Raw genomic sequence first — 15,057 nt, forward strand, 5'->3', positions numbered from 1 at the left:
CTCTCATCAACCCATTATTGGGTCTTTCTGTTTAAGCAACCAAATTGCATTTTCAATTAGTGGCTAAAACATTGGTACATATTTCAACCTCAAAAAACCATTCATTTATGGATCAAAAATTCTAGGCATTGCCCAACATTAAATAAATCTTGGTCATCACTCACTCTAAAATATACAATATGCCTGTCCAAAAGGAAAAAGAAAAGCATAAATAAATAAATAATGAGCCGTGAATCATGTTCTTCCTCCCAATATTCAGCTGCACTGCTTAACTTCGGCTTGAACTAACCTGTGAAGACCAAAAACAAAGGTGAACTACCTATTTCTTTCATTGAGTTTATGCTAAGGCTATGTTGTAGCTTCTCATTGTATCCATTTTTATCGAGACGTTTTCCTCTTCTTTGCCTTATTTGCAGGCGAACGGTTCTTCTTCTTCTTTGATCCCCGTGATGGCGCTTTCAGCTTCTGAGCTTGCTTTCTAACAGATTTCACGTCCTCATCTTCTTCACTTTCAGCAGAACTGTTATTTAAAGGTTCGTCATCCTCATCGGAACTGAGCACCAAGTCCTCCACCACGTCTTCGTCTCTAGGAGCTGCCTTATCTTGTTGCTCCATCTTCCTTTTCTTTTTCTTACTTTTCTTTTCTTCTGGATGCTTCGTCCTAACAATCATAAAGTTCAATCATTGTTCATTTTGTGTTGAAAAGCCAGCAAGATGATGGTGGAAGAGGCATGAAAATGTTCCATGTTGACCATGTAGTAACTTACTTGGAATCGCTTCCTGGCAACCAGGTGGAGCTAAAGACAGAAGTCCCTTCTCTTCCCCCGGTATCCTCGTCTTCACTGTCTGATCCACTTTTCCCAAATACAGATCCATGTTCACCCACGAGTACACTGTAATCGTTCGTTTAGAATAAATAAATTGATTAACATAATAACATGACTAAATCTGTAAGAATAAATCTTCAGAATTCTATAGGTTACACTACGGTGTTTAAACCATACAGAGAAATATATACCTAGATTCCGATAAAGAATCCGTCAGTTGCCGAGATCTTTGACGTAATGTTGAGACATACTGTGACAGTGGGCTGGTCCCCGACTTCTTTTCATCCTAAAACAAAAGGAATGGTGTGCTAAAATCAAATACTTATCGATTATGTTTTTCGAATATATTACAGAATTTTAATAAAACAAAGATATCAATAGGAGTGCATAGTTCTATTCCAATGCTAAAAAGAACTACAGAAAGAAACTGGCATACACGCTTCCAAAAAATTAAAAGCAATGGAAAGATGGAGTAGAAAATTAGACTGAAGACTAATAATCGTGTCAAGAAAAAGACTTCAATCCACATCATGCATTCATCAATCCCATCCTCGAGGGTTTATACAATCACTACTAAATTAACATGTTCATTTTCAGGAAATACTGACATCAACTATGGTTAACCTAGAGCACAAATAAACATTCTGGAAGCATAAAGAGATGCAAATGGCAAAAGAAGTCCAAACCTCAAGAAAGGATGATACGGCAGGATCATTTGGTAAAAAGCAAATTGATTTACGCCTTTCATTTGTAAACTCTGAATTGGCCTCAACCTATGTAAGAAAGAAGTGAAAAGTCAATGTACAATAACTTTGCAGTTTACAAAATACTTAAATTAACCTTCTGGTTAAATTAACAACACTGGGAAGCCTATGGATAATTCTCTTATTGTTTCTCTATCTTGGTGCAAATGTTACACTCACTCAAACAATTAGAGTCTCAACGTTCTTTTGGCCAATTGGAAAACCTTTTTTGTTATCTTTCTGGGCTGATGTATAGGCTTTCCTTCCTTTGTAAAATCTCACACAATCAATGAAATACAACTCCTGTCCCCAAACAATTGTATACGACTCCTGCCCCTGATTATCTTCTACTATAAGTAGTTTTAGTTTAGAAAAAGAAAACATCTGCACTAGAAATTTCCTAACACCTAAGAAGTATACCTGACGAATAAGCTGCCTTGTTTCCTTTTGAAACCTCTGAACTTTGGTCGACTTGGCAAAACTACGCAGGCGCACAACAGGGATAAAGGATAACTCAAAAAAAGAGGCAGAATAACTCCACTGAGATAAATGGTCGGCAAGCTGTTCAATAACCGAAAACACACATGCCTCCTGAAAAGCTCGTGTTTTTAGGGTGGGCTTGCTTACCTGGAAAGTGGAATAATCATATAAACGGAAGATAACAAATAATACTTAGAAAATATAAAATCTGCAATACAAAACAAAAAAATTTTGAGGGTTGAAAAAATACCTTCAATACAGTTCGCAAGTCAACTGCTTTGCCAACACCTCCTGTTGGGGGTCTGTTTAATTCTTTCATTTCTAGCATGTCCAAAAGAAGCATGGAAACAGGTATAAAAGTCCCAATAGAAGCAGCTATTCGATTCAGCATCTTAATACACCTTAACCTCAGAGGGAAATATCTAGCAGTTGGAACAAGACGGGCAACTCCAGAAATAATCTGAGTCAGGGGATATGCAAGGGGCTTAAAATCAATTTCTGATCCATAAGCACACACAGCACCAGTCCAAAGCTCAAGGCAGTTTATGTACTTCCATTCATAAACCTTTCGGAAGGCTTCCTGTAAAAATCATCAAATTAAAGAAATGAATTTAGACAAGAAATACTATCAGCTAGAAGTAGAGAAGTGATAAAATATATGCCATGGACATGGGGAAAAAAGAAACGAACAAAAAAGAAAACATTCCAGTGGTTCAAGACAAAGACTGAACTGATTATAACCCAACCATTCTAGGATATTCTGATAAAACCCTCTGACCAAGTTAAGTCCAATTTTTTCACCCCATCATCTTGTCAGTTTTGCGTTAAATGAAAACAGAGCATTGCCAACAATTAATATCCTAAAGGTAGAGACCACAAGAACAATATCTCCAGCCTTCCACTGGAGGACATAAATATCAAACAAAAGAATAAGAATGGTTAAGAGATATACCTTAGTTCTGGTGTTTAATGCCTCTCTAAGGATCATTGCTAATTGACGGATGAAAATGAAAGCATGTTGATAGGCAATCGAAAGATCGATACGAAAAAGTTCGATGACACAATTTCCAAGAAATTGAATGTGCTGTAACTTAGTTGCATTTACAAATTGGCAGTTCAAAACATAAGCTTTATACATCCCTTTGTAGCATTCATCTAGACAATCAGATCCAAGTCGAATACACAAATCTCTCAAAAATAGGAACGATGTTACAGGAAGAGCACCACCCCCAGTACCCCAAAAGTGAAGGGCAACCTGAAAAATTCAGATAATAAAATCATGTTCTCTGTAAAATTGATAATGAAGAAACAATATTGTGTGAATGAAATAGATAATGATTCCACCGATTCTTAGCAACTCCACTGGGCTAAGTAGCACAATTAGAATATACATCACAAGGACCTTGAAAATTAAACATAAAAGAATTAAGTTGGGAATACCTTTATGAACTTTCTCTGAAGGCTAGGAAATGCTACCAAAAACACAGAAGAATATTTGAGGCGTCGCAATGTGAATGATATCATCTCAGTGTCGGTCATTTGGTTGAGAATATGAAGGGCATTCCCAAGATATGACTTCACAATATGGTTGAATGATTTCCACTGTTTTGTGGTCATCAGCTCTTGTATGGTCTCTTTCTTTCCACCAGAGCTGGGAAGCTTTAGAAACTTTCTAAGAATTCCATCCATTTTACTTAATACAAATAACATAATTTTATTGAAAACATTACTGGACATCGTGCTAAATTTTATTGAAGAATCATCTCCGTTGTCATCACCATAATGACATGCAGTCCTAAAAGCTTTCATAAGAGAACGAAGAGCAGCCAATTTTCCATTTTCTTCTATTGAGTGACACCAAGAATCAACCAGTTCCGTAGTTATAACTTTTTTGTATGGTTTTTCTTCCTCCTCAGAAACCTCAGGTTCGTAGTTCTTATCATTTTCATTTAACTCTGCATCTTCCTCACCATCATCAGCATCCTCCTGCACCAAAAATCAAAGGAATTGAGACAACAAGCATTGGACAGTGGCAGCCCAAATAATTTAAGTGAACTTACATCCACATCCTCATCATCAAATTCAAGAAGCTCCTTGTCGTGCTCTTTCAAAAACTCAAAAAACTCGGGATCCTGTAAGAAAACAACTTCAATCGAAATGTGGAGAAAATGCATAGATGAAGAAAAGTAGATTTAACATGCTCATTGTCTCCTTATTCTCTTTTTTTTTTTTTTTTCTTTGCAACATTCATTAGCTCCTTCTTCAATTATATAAACAGCAATTGCACAAAAAAACAGTGTAGATAGGCAATTTTTAGTTTGATTCTATTAAGACACAAATCATTGGTTCTATTCCATAGTTTTAATAAATTATCTAAATAACCCAAACTAATCCGATCAGCCAATATATTCCATAGTTGGATTACATTAGGTTCATCATTGAACTATACTTATTTGAGTTGGATAAATTTACATTCCAACTAATAGTGCAATGTTCAAAGGGAAACTCAACCCACCAAAATGACTTCACTTTAAGAAGCTACGACTGTGAGTACACCAAACAAACAACACTAGAAGAATATACCATTAAAAGTATATGACGATGGGTCCAACAAGTTTCTCAATCCAACCCATGAAAACTCTAACACTATAACATTGGCATACAAATCGACCAAGAACTAAAATAAGATCATAGCCCATATCTTTGCCTTAACCCGGAAGTATTATAGTTACCACTTGCCAGAAAAAATTTGTCATTGTAATCATTTTCTCTGGAAATAGAGAGAATAACTTATATACAAAACCAAAATACCTTTTGTTGGAGTCTTTGCAGCTGCTCAATATGCTCTTTGGCTTGCCCCTGTGTTTTTGGAAGTGCATTCCTCCCAGTTTCTTCTTCTTCATCCCCATGGTTCAGCTTGAGATCCTGTTTCTTGGCTGATATCAAGGCAATAAAGAGTTTCGTTACTCAAAAACACGGATGAACAAGAACAAATAGCAAACAAATGGTATCAGCAGAATAAATTACAAAAATAAAAAAAAATATAAGTACCTTTCACACCCATATTTGATAAGTAGAAACCGTCCTACTTCAAATGAACCTAAAATGATATCTGATGAAGATGACTTAGAGCTTATCGTACTAGCCGAGTGAGAAGAAAGACAGAGACGGAGATTGAGAGAATACCAGTAACAACAAAAGAGTAGAAAATCAGCGCAAACCGCTGAGGAGGCTTCGGCGGAAGTACGAAAGAAGACTGCGGAGGACAGAGACACTCAGCTGCTGAAACAGGGGAAGAGCCGGCTTGAGGAAGAAGAAGAAGAAGAAGAAGAAGAAGAAGAAGAAGGAAGAAGAAGAAGAAGCGTGGCGTGGCGCGCGTAAGAATGAGAGGGAGATGAAAGAGTTAGGTTAAGTGTTTTTTTTTTTTTTTTTTTTTTTTTTTAAATTGGATATCCATAAACTATATTTATATTTTGTATTTGAATATAGTATTTTAGTGTTATTTTACCGTTAATTATCCTTATATATTTGTAGATTAAGCCATTGGATTGGGCTTTCCACGTAGAGACCTACCCATTGGTTTGGGCTTCCACTTAAGAGGCCGGCCCATTGGATTGGGCTTTCCATGTAAGAGACCAGTCCATTGGAGTGGGCTTTCCACGTAAGAGACCAGCCCATTGGATTGGGCTTTCCACGCAACAGACCAATGAGCTTTTGAGAAGCCCATTTTCTTAGTTGTGAAGACCCAGATTTCTTTGGGTCCAGCAAGCCCACGATGCAAGTGATGCAGTTCCTGTGGCTGGGATACCCTGCAACCAAAATCAAGACAATTATCGGATTCTTATTCGTTGCCCTTCCCACATCTACGACACGTCGGCGAGCCCGCCCTAATTCCACCAACCGCCAATTTTTTGTGTTACAGGAGGAGGCTTCAAACTCAAAACTCAAGAAGGTTTTTTCTTCAAAGAATTTCGAAACACAAGATTTAAATCAAATTTTTTTAAAAAGAATAAGAAAAAACATTGATTGGAGAATCCTTGTGAAACTGAAAATTTTGAATCAGTCGAGTCGTGGAAGGATGCAAGAAGTGAATAACCTTGTGAAGATGCGACAAATTTTGAGAAAAGTGTAGCAAAGGAGGGATGCCACTTTCAGATGGTCTAAAAAGAGCCCACTAAAGTTGATCTTCATCAATCGAGCCGCCAGGGGTTGGTGTATAATCTATAAAAGCGACGCATTTGTTGAAAAAGCATCTGGCATTGGGGGTTCATTTTTTACATTCTCGAGAATTAATTCTATATCTTCAAAATCCTCGCAGACGAATCGCTCGAGTTTTTGATCGGCTAAGCGAGCAAGAGGTGGACGAAAATGGGAGTTGCTGCGAAAATCGCACCGTCAATGCTATCCTCAGATTTTGCTAATTTAGCTTCGGAGGCCGAACGGATGCTTAAATTTGGTGCGGATTGGCTTCATATGGATATTATGGTACCCACACGCTCTCTGTTTCTGTTTTCCTGAATTGTCCCTTTTCTTCAGTTATAATTGGACGAAATTGCTTCCGATTCTTGATCCCCTTCGGTTTAGTTTCATAACCCAACAATTTGATCCTAGTTTTTTGCCTTCTGAGACTGATTTTCCACCATTTAGCTCTAATCTAATATAATTGGTTCAAAATCTACTCGGCTTCAATTGTTTGAATCATATGATTTGTCCATGCTTTTCTGGGTCTTGACAAAATTATATCTATGCTGTTTCAGTACTTTATCTCTAGAACTAGTGGAAGGTAGTCCATGGATTGTTTCACGAGTAGACTTTTACGATCAACTTCTTTTGAACTGAATACTAAAATTGTTATAGTCCTATTAAAAGAACGTTTTTCACTTTCTTGTTGATTGGTTGATGAGAGTGTAGAGAAAAGCGCAAGGAAATGCATAATCCAACTAGTGATGCTATAATGACATGGTTGCAAAGTTTGAGATGTGCTAGAGTTGGCGTGGTTGAACAAACTGTAATTTCTTTGCACATAAAATTTTCTGATATCACATCTGATATCTCTTGTTGGTTTATTTGCAGGATGGGTAGGATCATTCTTTGCTGATATCATGCTTCTGTTGAACTGCAATGTGCTTCATGTGAATGGGTTTGATACTTTGGTCATTTGTTTAGTATAGGATTGAATTTCCCTGAAAATAACTTGACCTTCACCTGTGTAGTGTCGATCACTTGTAGCACCTACTTTCTAGCCAAATGTCTGATTATTTGTAAATATTGGCTGTAGAAACTTGAGAAGAATGTAGTTTTTGTTTTATAATATACGTGTCGATATTTGTATGCATGCATTTTTTAGTTATCGAGCGCTTCATCTAGTTGAATCTTTTCCTTTTCTTGCACCTTGCGCTGAAGCCCAAGAAGGATATTGCATGCTAGTATACCAGTTAAATAAAACATTGATCTTGTGTATTTTCGATTGGATCGAGTTCATATCTTAACTTTTTCATCAATTCAGTGATATGTATATTATAAATCTTGATTGAAGAAGCTTGGCATTCTTCGCTTACGTTTGCACCCTTCCTCGTCCCTAGGCATCACCTCCATCAACTTTTCCTTGACTTCTTGTCCATCTCCTCCGTTCTAATGTTTAGATCCCTGATAATCGTGGATGAGTTATGATTTGATTATTTGGCTTTCTATGTTCATTGATCTACCTTCACCACATTCTTTCTGCTACCACCCTTTTTACCTTTTTACCTCTTTACTTTCTTCAGTTTGAAACTAACATTCCTCTGAAAACTTCTAATAATTAAGAAAATCACGAAGTTTTTTCTTTTAACAAATTGACATGGTGACCCCATGAAATTTGACCATTATCATTTGGTTGAATTCACCCTGTAACAGGTCTGTACATCATTTCTCGATAGTGTGCTTTGTGCATAATCTGGATTACACACACAATTTGGGCTTGCTTTTCTAACTCTTCATGTTTCCATTGGATTTATATCTTGTGTCTAGCTAGCTAAGTGACTATTTTGTTGTTTATGCATTTGCCACAGGCACTTTGTCCCAAATCTGACAATTGGTGCCCCAGTCATCGAGAGTTTAAGAAAACATACGAAGTAACATAACCTCCTTGCTTCATCAGTTTCAGCAATTTGGATTACTTTTTGTAATGGCCAATTGTTAGAGTTAGATGGCATTACCTTGACTTAATGAGGAATAAACTTCTTGTGTTGCAGGGCATATCTTGATTGTCACCTTATGGTTACAAATCCACTTGATTACGTTGAACCTTTGGCGAAAGCTGGTGCTTCAGGCTTTACCTTTCATGTTGAAGTATCCAAAGGTACATTGTGTTTGGACCTCAATTCGTTATAGTTCTATTGCTTCGAAATTGAAGTTTTATTTCCCTCTTCTCTGGTAGACAATTGGCAGCAATTGATCCAGGAAATTAAGTCAAAGGGCATGAAGGCAGGAGTAGCACTAAAACCTGGAACACCCATCGAAGAAGTCTATGCTCTGGTATGCAATTAATTCTCTCATCTTCTCTCCTAATTTCATATCTTTCATTGATATGTTGTAGGATCCGATTCATCTAATATAACGCAGCAAAGTGCTTATGGTTTTGTGCAAATGCTTCTGCATCAAAAAATTTATACTTGTTAAGTGATGCTTGTTCTTTCTTCAATTTTCAGGTAGAAAGTGAAAATCCAGTGGAAATGGTTCTTGTTATGACAGTCGAACCTGGTTTTGGTGGCCAAAAGTTTATGCCAGAAACGATGGACAAGGTTCGATTACTTCGACATATTCAGTATTCCTTGAGCATTGTTTGATTGGCGTCTCTTGTTGAATCTTCTTACTGATTTTAACTTATCCAGGTTCGGAAGTTAAGACAGAAGTACCCATCTCTTGACATTGAGGTCTCTCTCTCTCTCTCTCTCTCTCTGTCTTTTAAGTCTTCATAATTTTTTCCTATGATAAAACAATTTGTTCAAAAAACCAGATTTATCTAGCAAGTAGACTTAAGATGCAATCTCTGTAAGCTAGCAGGAACGTGCAAACTCAATGTAGCATACTCGTTGTAGTTCCGATTCAATGTACAGATGGCTATACGAGGGATGGTGTTGACACTGTCATTTTTTTCTTTGATTGGCAGGTGGATGGCGGGTTGGGACCTTCAACCATAGATGCAGCAGCTTCGGCGGGGGCAAACTGCATCGTTGCAGGAAGTTCGGTGTTTGGAGCTCCTGAGCCTTCCGAAGTTATATCTGTTCTGAGGAAAAGTGTTGAGGAGGCCCAGCTGAACTCTTGATCTTTTTACAAGCTTCAAGAATATATCTTGTTATACACTTTTTTCAATCCAAATGGGACATTTTTAGATTGACTGAAGTTGAATTGATGGTTTGTGAGTCCCCAATAAATCACTAATAGATCTTGTTATACACTTTATGTATAACTTCTATGGATTAAGATGATTATGAAATAAATTAGAGAGTTAAGAAAAGAGTATGGGTTCCTGATTTAAGGGAAGTTTGGAATGATTTTTAAAGCGTTTATGTTTATGTATAGATTTGAGAAATTAATGGTGTGGTTGTTGAAGGAAAATAAGAAGGCATTGGAGTGGGCGTTGAGCAGGTCACTCAAGAACTAAGGAATAATGAGCGCATGAAAGCGAAGGAGGTTGCGTCTCATCTCTTGACCAAGGGAAGGGAGGAGCCCCCTTCATTCCTCGGCCGATGGTATGTCTCTCTGACTCCAATTCCCAGATATTGATATTCTTGTTCTTGTTTTTCCAAGATTTTTAACATCCAGAGACAGATTAGGGATCCTTACATAGCACATGCCCTCACATGCCCCATCTGCTTCCATCTCTCTCCTTCCTTCTTTTCTTTATCATATTCTTTTCTCATTTTCCATTTTCCGCTCCATAATGATCTTTTCAACATGTTTTGTCCTCACTCATATGCTTCTTAAAAAAAGTTTCAAGAGATCATCCAACATAGAATTACGTTGAAGCTCCTACGGTTGAAACTTTCTATTACCTTTAAGCTTTTTCTTAAGTATCATATCTCTTTACAGTCATTTTCATTCGGATGTTATTTCAGTTCATTCATGTACTTTTCTCATTTATTCGAGCATCGCAAAACTTCTATTAAATTATTATTATAAAAAAAAAAATGAAGTAATAATATAAATTGAAGTATGATTGAAATGTGAATCCTGTCCCAGTTGATTAGGTTTAATGGGAATCCAACTGATGCTCCCCAATACCAAAACATCCTCTTCCTCACACTTTATGGAGAACCAACTTTCTGTCTATTATTATCTTCTTTTTGCTGTGTCCATATTTCACCTTTTTTTCTCAGTAAAGCTATGCCGACCTTTCCAGTTGATTATGTCACTAATATCATTTTATGCAGATATATTATGATCAAGATAGATAAGTGGAACAAGATCAATACTCGCAAAAATCTTATCTTCTCCGAGACCAAAATAAGATTTAAACTTAGTTATAGTTCGTGTTGAGCTCATCCAAGCTCGAGCTCACATACTGAGAAGATTGCTAGGTTCTGTATGCTAATAATTATTCTGTGTGTGTGGTTATTGGTTCTGCTTGTCAACTTAGAGTAGTGATGGAGAATTTGACCCAAAAGACATCCCCAACATTTCATGCCTCAGCTTTAGCATGCATGAAACAAATGCCTTTTCTTATCTTTCCTTTCTCTCTTTATTCTTAGTCTACATATAACTTCATTTGGCCTATGTCTTAATCAAAACAAACAAACACTTCTATGATCCTTTCATTTCTTCCCAAAACCTGTTATTTCTTTATAGGTTACTACTATGCATCTCCGATTGACCGTACCTGCTAGTGAAAAATGTTAACTTTTTTAAATACATTCGTCAATATGAGTGTAGTAATAATGTTTAGACTCAACACGGGTATAACTTATTTGATCCATACAACTTTTTTTCTATAGATAAGACGTTCAAATCTCTATCCTCATATTGTTAGACTAAGAATAGGATCGAAATAAAGATGGTAAGAAGTAAATTCATGAGTCATTTTCCAGTGGTAAAAGTAATGATTAAGGAGAGAAGAGAGAAGGGTCGTCAATGGAAATGGCCTCACATCATACCTCATTATTATGGAGATTGAATAAGAATGAAAAATAAGGCAACCCCTAAGCATCATAGCTTTTTAGAGAAAAGGGCAGGAATCAAATTAAAAGGCTAAGGAGGTAGGGTTGGCTGAGGCTTCACAATTCCTTTGGCTGGATTATTGATTGAACATGTAGTCCCATTTTAAAAGTTATGTTATAGCCATAGAGTTGGTATCTATGCTGCATCAAAATGTCTCTTAAATTATTGAAGAATGGGTTGTTTATATACTTTTTATGTAGCCTTTTGCTCAAGAAATTGATCAATTCAACATTGAAGTTCTTTGATTTCTTGTGTGCATTTCCTTCGAGATTAGAAGAACAACCATTAACTTGGCTTCGATCCATTTTTGTTAGGTATTTTAGGCAGATTTTGTTTAATAAGTCGATGAACTTTTGACTTTGTGTTGAATCAAATGGGACCGCAATCTTGAAGCAATCTAGTAGCGAACAACGAAAAATCCAAGGTTTTGTGTAGAAATATAGCAGGTATAAAGCTACGGTTTTGATCACACCCAATGAGTAAACAATGCAAAGAACTTGGATTAATAACCATCCCATATCGGATCGAATCGAATCAAAGTTGATTGGTTAAATGTATAAGCAGTTCTTGTTCGTGTCCCCCAAAAGATCTTGTCCTCCAACACCCATGACAGAATTTCTCATCTTTTCAAATGCCCCCTTCTGGATCCGAGAGGGATAAATCCCCTTCAATTTTTAACTGGTTTGTGCTTTTGTGCAAGCTTTGTTTCTTGGAAATGGCTATTGTTATCAGCGTGCTGTTGTTGAGAGCTCTTATCTTGTTCATCTGGTTGGTTTCCTCTGCATTTGGAGAGAGATCGTTGAGCTGTGATTCCACGTCGCCTGATGCCTTCGGCTTCCATTGCAATGGAAACGAGGCTCTGGTGCAGTGCGGAACATTTGCAGTTCTTTTCGCGAACTCGCAGTTTTCGTCTCTCTTTAACCTCAGCTTTTACTTGGGGATCAACCAATTTGCCATTGCTGAAATCAATGGCTTCTCTGCTGACACAGAGTTGCTTCCTTTAAACCAGCCTTTGCTGATACCCATTGAGTGTAAGTGCAATGGCAGCTTCTTCCAAGCTGGGTTGACAAAAACTGCCATTAAAGGAGAGAGCTTTTACAGTATTGCTGAATCACTGGAGGGGTTAACAAGTTGCAGAGCAATAAAGGAGAAGAATATGGGGTTGTCGCCGTGGGGTCTCGGTGACTCCGCTCGGTTACTGATACCAATGAGATGTGGCTGTCCATCTTCCTATGCAGGTGGTGGTCCAAAGCCAAGGCTCTTGATTTCCTACCCTGTGAGACAAGGTGACACACTTTCCAATTTAGCTACAAACTTCAATACAACTCCTGAATCTATTATATCTGCTAATAGCAGATCCTTAGCTACCTTCAAACCAGAAAGGCTTGAACCGTTTTCAACCCTTCTGATTCCGGTGAATGGTGAGCCGATCCTCGGTTCTTTGGTGAAACCGCATCGGCCCGATTTACGTTCTCCTTCCACCAGCATCCCCTCAATCAACTCACGCAAGAATACAGCAAAAATGGTGCATTTTGGTGTTTACATTGCACTTGGTGGTGTCATACTTGGGGTGAGCATTGCTGCAATGGCATGCTTTTTGGTAATCAAGCTGAAGAAAAACAAGCAGAAGAAGACACAGAAGTCATATGAAAGAGGTGAAATGGAGCTACAACAGCTTAGTCTCAGTATTAGAACGGCAAGCGACAAGAAATTCTCTTTTGAGGGATCTCAAGACACTTTTGATAGTCACCTCCTGGAATCAAATGCAAGCAAGATGCTCATTGCGATGTACACAGTTGAGGAGATCAGGAGAGCGACCGAGAATTTCAATACGAGTAATCAGATAGAGGGATCGATGTATCAAGGACGTCTCAACGGGAAGAACATGGCGATCAAGAGGACGGAGAACGAAACCGTCTCCAAGATTGAGTTTAGCCTTTTACATGATATCAAACATCCTAGCATATTGAGGCTTTTGGGAATATGTTTAACCGAGGATCCTGATTCGTTTCTGGTTTTCGAGTATGCAAAAAATGGATCGTTGAAGGACTGGCTTCACGGTGGATTGGCAATGAAAAACCAGTTCATCACCTCTTGCTATTGCTTCTTAACATGGAGTCAGAGACTGCGGATCTGTCTGGACGTCGCAGCCGGGCTACAGCATATGCACCACGTTATGAAACCGGTTTACGTTCACCGCAACGTAAAGAGCAGAAACATTTTCTTAGATGAGGATTTCAATGCAAAGATTGGGAATTTTGGAATGGCAAGATGTGTTCAAAATGAGATTGAAGACCCCAAATTCTGTTCTTCCAATCCAGCCTCTTGGAGCTTGGGTTATTTGGCTCCTGAGTACATTCACCAAGGTATAATTTCCCCAACCATTGATATATTTGCTTATGGGGTTGTTCTGTTGGAGGTTTTGTCTGGTAAAACACCAATAACAAAGCCAAATGCCAAAGGAGAAGGCAGTGTATGGCTAACAGAGAAGATCAAGGCCATCATGGAATCTGATAATGCAGCAGATGAACTGAGGGAATGGATGGACAGTGCATTGGGGGATAGCTATGCACTTGATGCTGCTTTCAAATTGGCAAAACTTGCCAGATCTTGTGTCGAGGAAGACCATTCGTTGCGTCCGAGCGCAGCAGAAGTTTTCGACAGGTTATCGAGATTGGTCGAAGAATTGCCCGAAGGCGATCAGAGCGTAAGCTGCGAAAGCTCCACAAAGCCTCTTGTGAAGGGGCTGCAGGCTTCTGAAACAAATCCATAAACAAACAACCTCATTCAACTCAGCCTTCACTTGCAGTTCTTATGTAATTTATGGTAAGCTGATGAGTGTTCATTTTATACTTAGTTTTTAGTTTATGAGAGAGAATGCAAACCATTGAAGAACACAAGGAGAAAGAGTAAATCATATATAACTGTTGACCAAAAATCTAAGTTGAGAACACATAAAAATGGAAGAAAATCAGGACATCATGAACTTAAACTCATCAAAGTTAAGAACACCATCAGAATTGAGATCAAATCTAGCTATCATTTTCTTGCATTCCTCGATGCTCCTGGATTCCCCAAGCCTACTCAGCATCCTCTTCAAGCTCTTAGTGGTTATGAATCCACAGCCATCCATTTCATACATTCTGAACGCCTCCATCAAATCACTCACTTTCTCTTCCTCTCCTACTCCTTCCATAAACGCAACAAATTCAGCCCAGCTCACCAACCCATCGCCGTCAGAATCCAAATTCTCCACCACTTTCTCCGCCTCCTCCAGTGTCAAGCTACCCCCGACGACCGCCATGCACCGCTGCAACTCCGGGAGAGATAGCTTCCCGTCACCGTCGCCGTCAACCTGCTTGAACACCTTCTCGTACAATGCGATTTTGTCCATAGTTCTGAATGCGTGGAGAGCGAGAGTGAATTAGGAGAAATGAGAATGGAGAATGGAGAATTGGGGAAACAGTTATATGAAAGGGAATGCGCGTTACGTTACCGCAGTTTGACCGGCGAAGAAGTTGGGAAATGAAAATGGTGGTTGCCGTCAACTCGTGGAGCAGGTGGATGACCATTTCTAGAATTTGAAGAAGGTGGGCTTCTTCAGCGATTGTTGAAGAATTAAACAATTGTGCGTATAAGATTGACGGAGAAGGGAGGAAAACGTGGGAAAATCCCTAATTCCGCCAAGAAAATTTTGTTTGAAGAATCGTAAAAGAAAAGAAAAAAAAAAACGGTATTATTCAAGAGATTTGGGATGGTTTTCTATTTTTATAGACTAATAGGACCTTTTGACAATATTGAAATTACCA

At 38.2% G+C, this 15,057-nt stretch overlaps 4 protein-coding genes and 1 long non-coding RNA gene across 7 annotated transcripts; 3 read left to right on the top strand and 2 right to left on the bottom strand.

Moving 5' to 3' along the window:
• Positions 1-79: 79 nt before the first annotated feature.
• LOC111803597 (Noc2p family) lies at positions 80-5,386 on the bottom strand. 2 transcript variants are annotated; one of them, XM_087127035.1, is made up of 12 exons: positions 5,237-5,386; positions 5,102-5,162; positions 4,862-4,986; positions 4,111-4,182; positions 3,491-4,036; positions 3,003-3,305; positions 2,301-2,630; positions 1,991-2,197; positions 1,514-1,600; positions 1,019-1,113; positions 768-893; positions 80-661 (listed from the first exon to the last, which is right to left on the bottom strand). In XM_087127035.1, exons 2-12 carry the CDS (start codon positions 5,112-5,114, stop codon positions 379-381), a joined length of 2,187 nt encoding a protein of 728 aa, XP_086983161.1. In that variant the 5' UTR covers positions 5,115-5,162; positions 5,237-5,386; the 3' UTR covers positions 80-378. The 2 variants fall into 2 exon arrangements, with proteins under 2 accessions (XP_086983161.1, XP_086983162.1); XM_087127036.1 differs by having other exon boundaries at positions 5,102-5,150; positions 5,237-5,373.
• A 162-nt stretch (positions 5,387-5,548) lies between these two features.
• LOC147794942 (uncharacterized) lies at positions 5,549-6,238 on the top strand. Its single transcript, XR_015422472.1, has 2 exons — positions 5,549-6,002; positions 6,114-6,238. It is a non-coding gene; the product is annotated as an uncharacterized LOC147794942 (long non-coding RNA).
• A 26-nt stretch (positions 6,239-6,264) lies between these two features.
• Positions 6,265-9,548, top strand: LOC111803638 (ribulose-phosphate 3-epimerase, cytoplasmic isoform). Of its 2 annotated transcripts, none has more exons than XM_023688163.2 (8): positions 6,265-6,535; positions 7,124-7,190; positions 8,101-8,163; positions 8,284-8,390; positions 8,469-8,566; positions 8,740-8,832; positions 8,923-8,964; positions 9,201-9,548. In XM_023688163.2, the coding sequence occupies exons 2-8, from the start codon at positions 7,153-7,155 to the stop codon at positions 9,354-9,356; spliced, it is 597 nt and encodes a 198-aa protein (XP_023543931.1). In that variant the 5' UTR covers positions 6,265-6,535; positions 7,124-7,152; the 3' UTR covers positions 9,357-9,548. The 2 variants fall into 2 exon arrangements, with proteins under 2 accessions (XP_023543931.1, XP_023543915.1); XM_023688147.2 differs by having other exon boundaries at positions 7,124-7,128.
• A 2,308-nt stretch (positions 9,549-11,856) lies between these two features.
• LYK2 (Protein kinase superfamily protein) lies at positions 11,857-14,021 on the top strand. Its single transcript, XM_087127043.1, has one exon. It carries the CDS (start codon positions 11,880-11,882, stop codon positions 14,019-14,021), a length of 2,142 nt encoding a protein of 713 aa, XP_086983169.1. The 5' UTR covers positions 11,857-11,879.
• A 120-nt stretch (positions 14,022-14,141) lies between these two features.
• On the bottom strand, positions 14,142-14,970 carry LOC111803676 (Calcium-binding EF-hand family protein). The gene is made up of 2 exons (XM_023688192.2): positions 14,745-14,970; positions 14,142-14,646 (listed from the first exon to the last, which is right to left on the bottom strand). The coding sequence occupies exon 2, from the start codon at positions 14,640-14,642 to the stop codon at positions 14,220-14,222; it is 423 nt and encodes a 140-aa protein (XP_023543960.2). The 5' UTR covers positions 14,643-14,646; positions 14,745-14,970; the 3' UTR covers positions 14,142-14,219.
• Positions 14,971-15,057: the final 87 nt, after the last annotated feature.

The sequence above is a fragment of the Cucurbita pepo genome, chromosome 1, assembly GCF_057944985.1.
Source record: "Cucurbita pepo subsp. pepo isolate OVF chromosome 1, ASM5794498v1, whole genome shotgun sequence".
In the NCBI taxonomy this organism is placed as follows: Eukaryota; Viridiplantae; Streptophyta; class Magnoliopsida; order Cucurbitales; family Cucurbitaceae; genus Cucurbita; species Cucurbita pepo.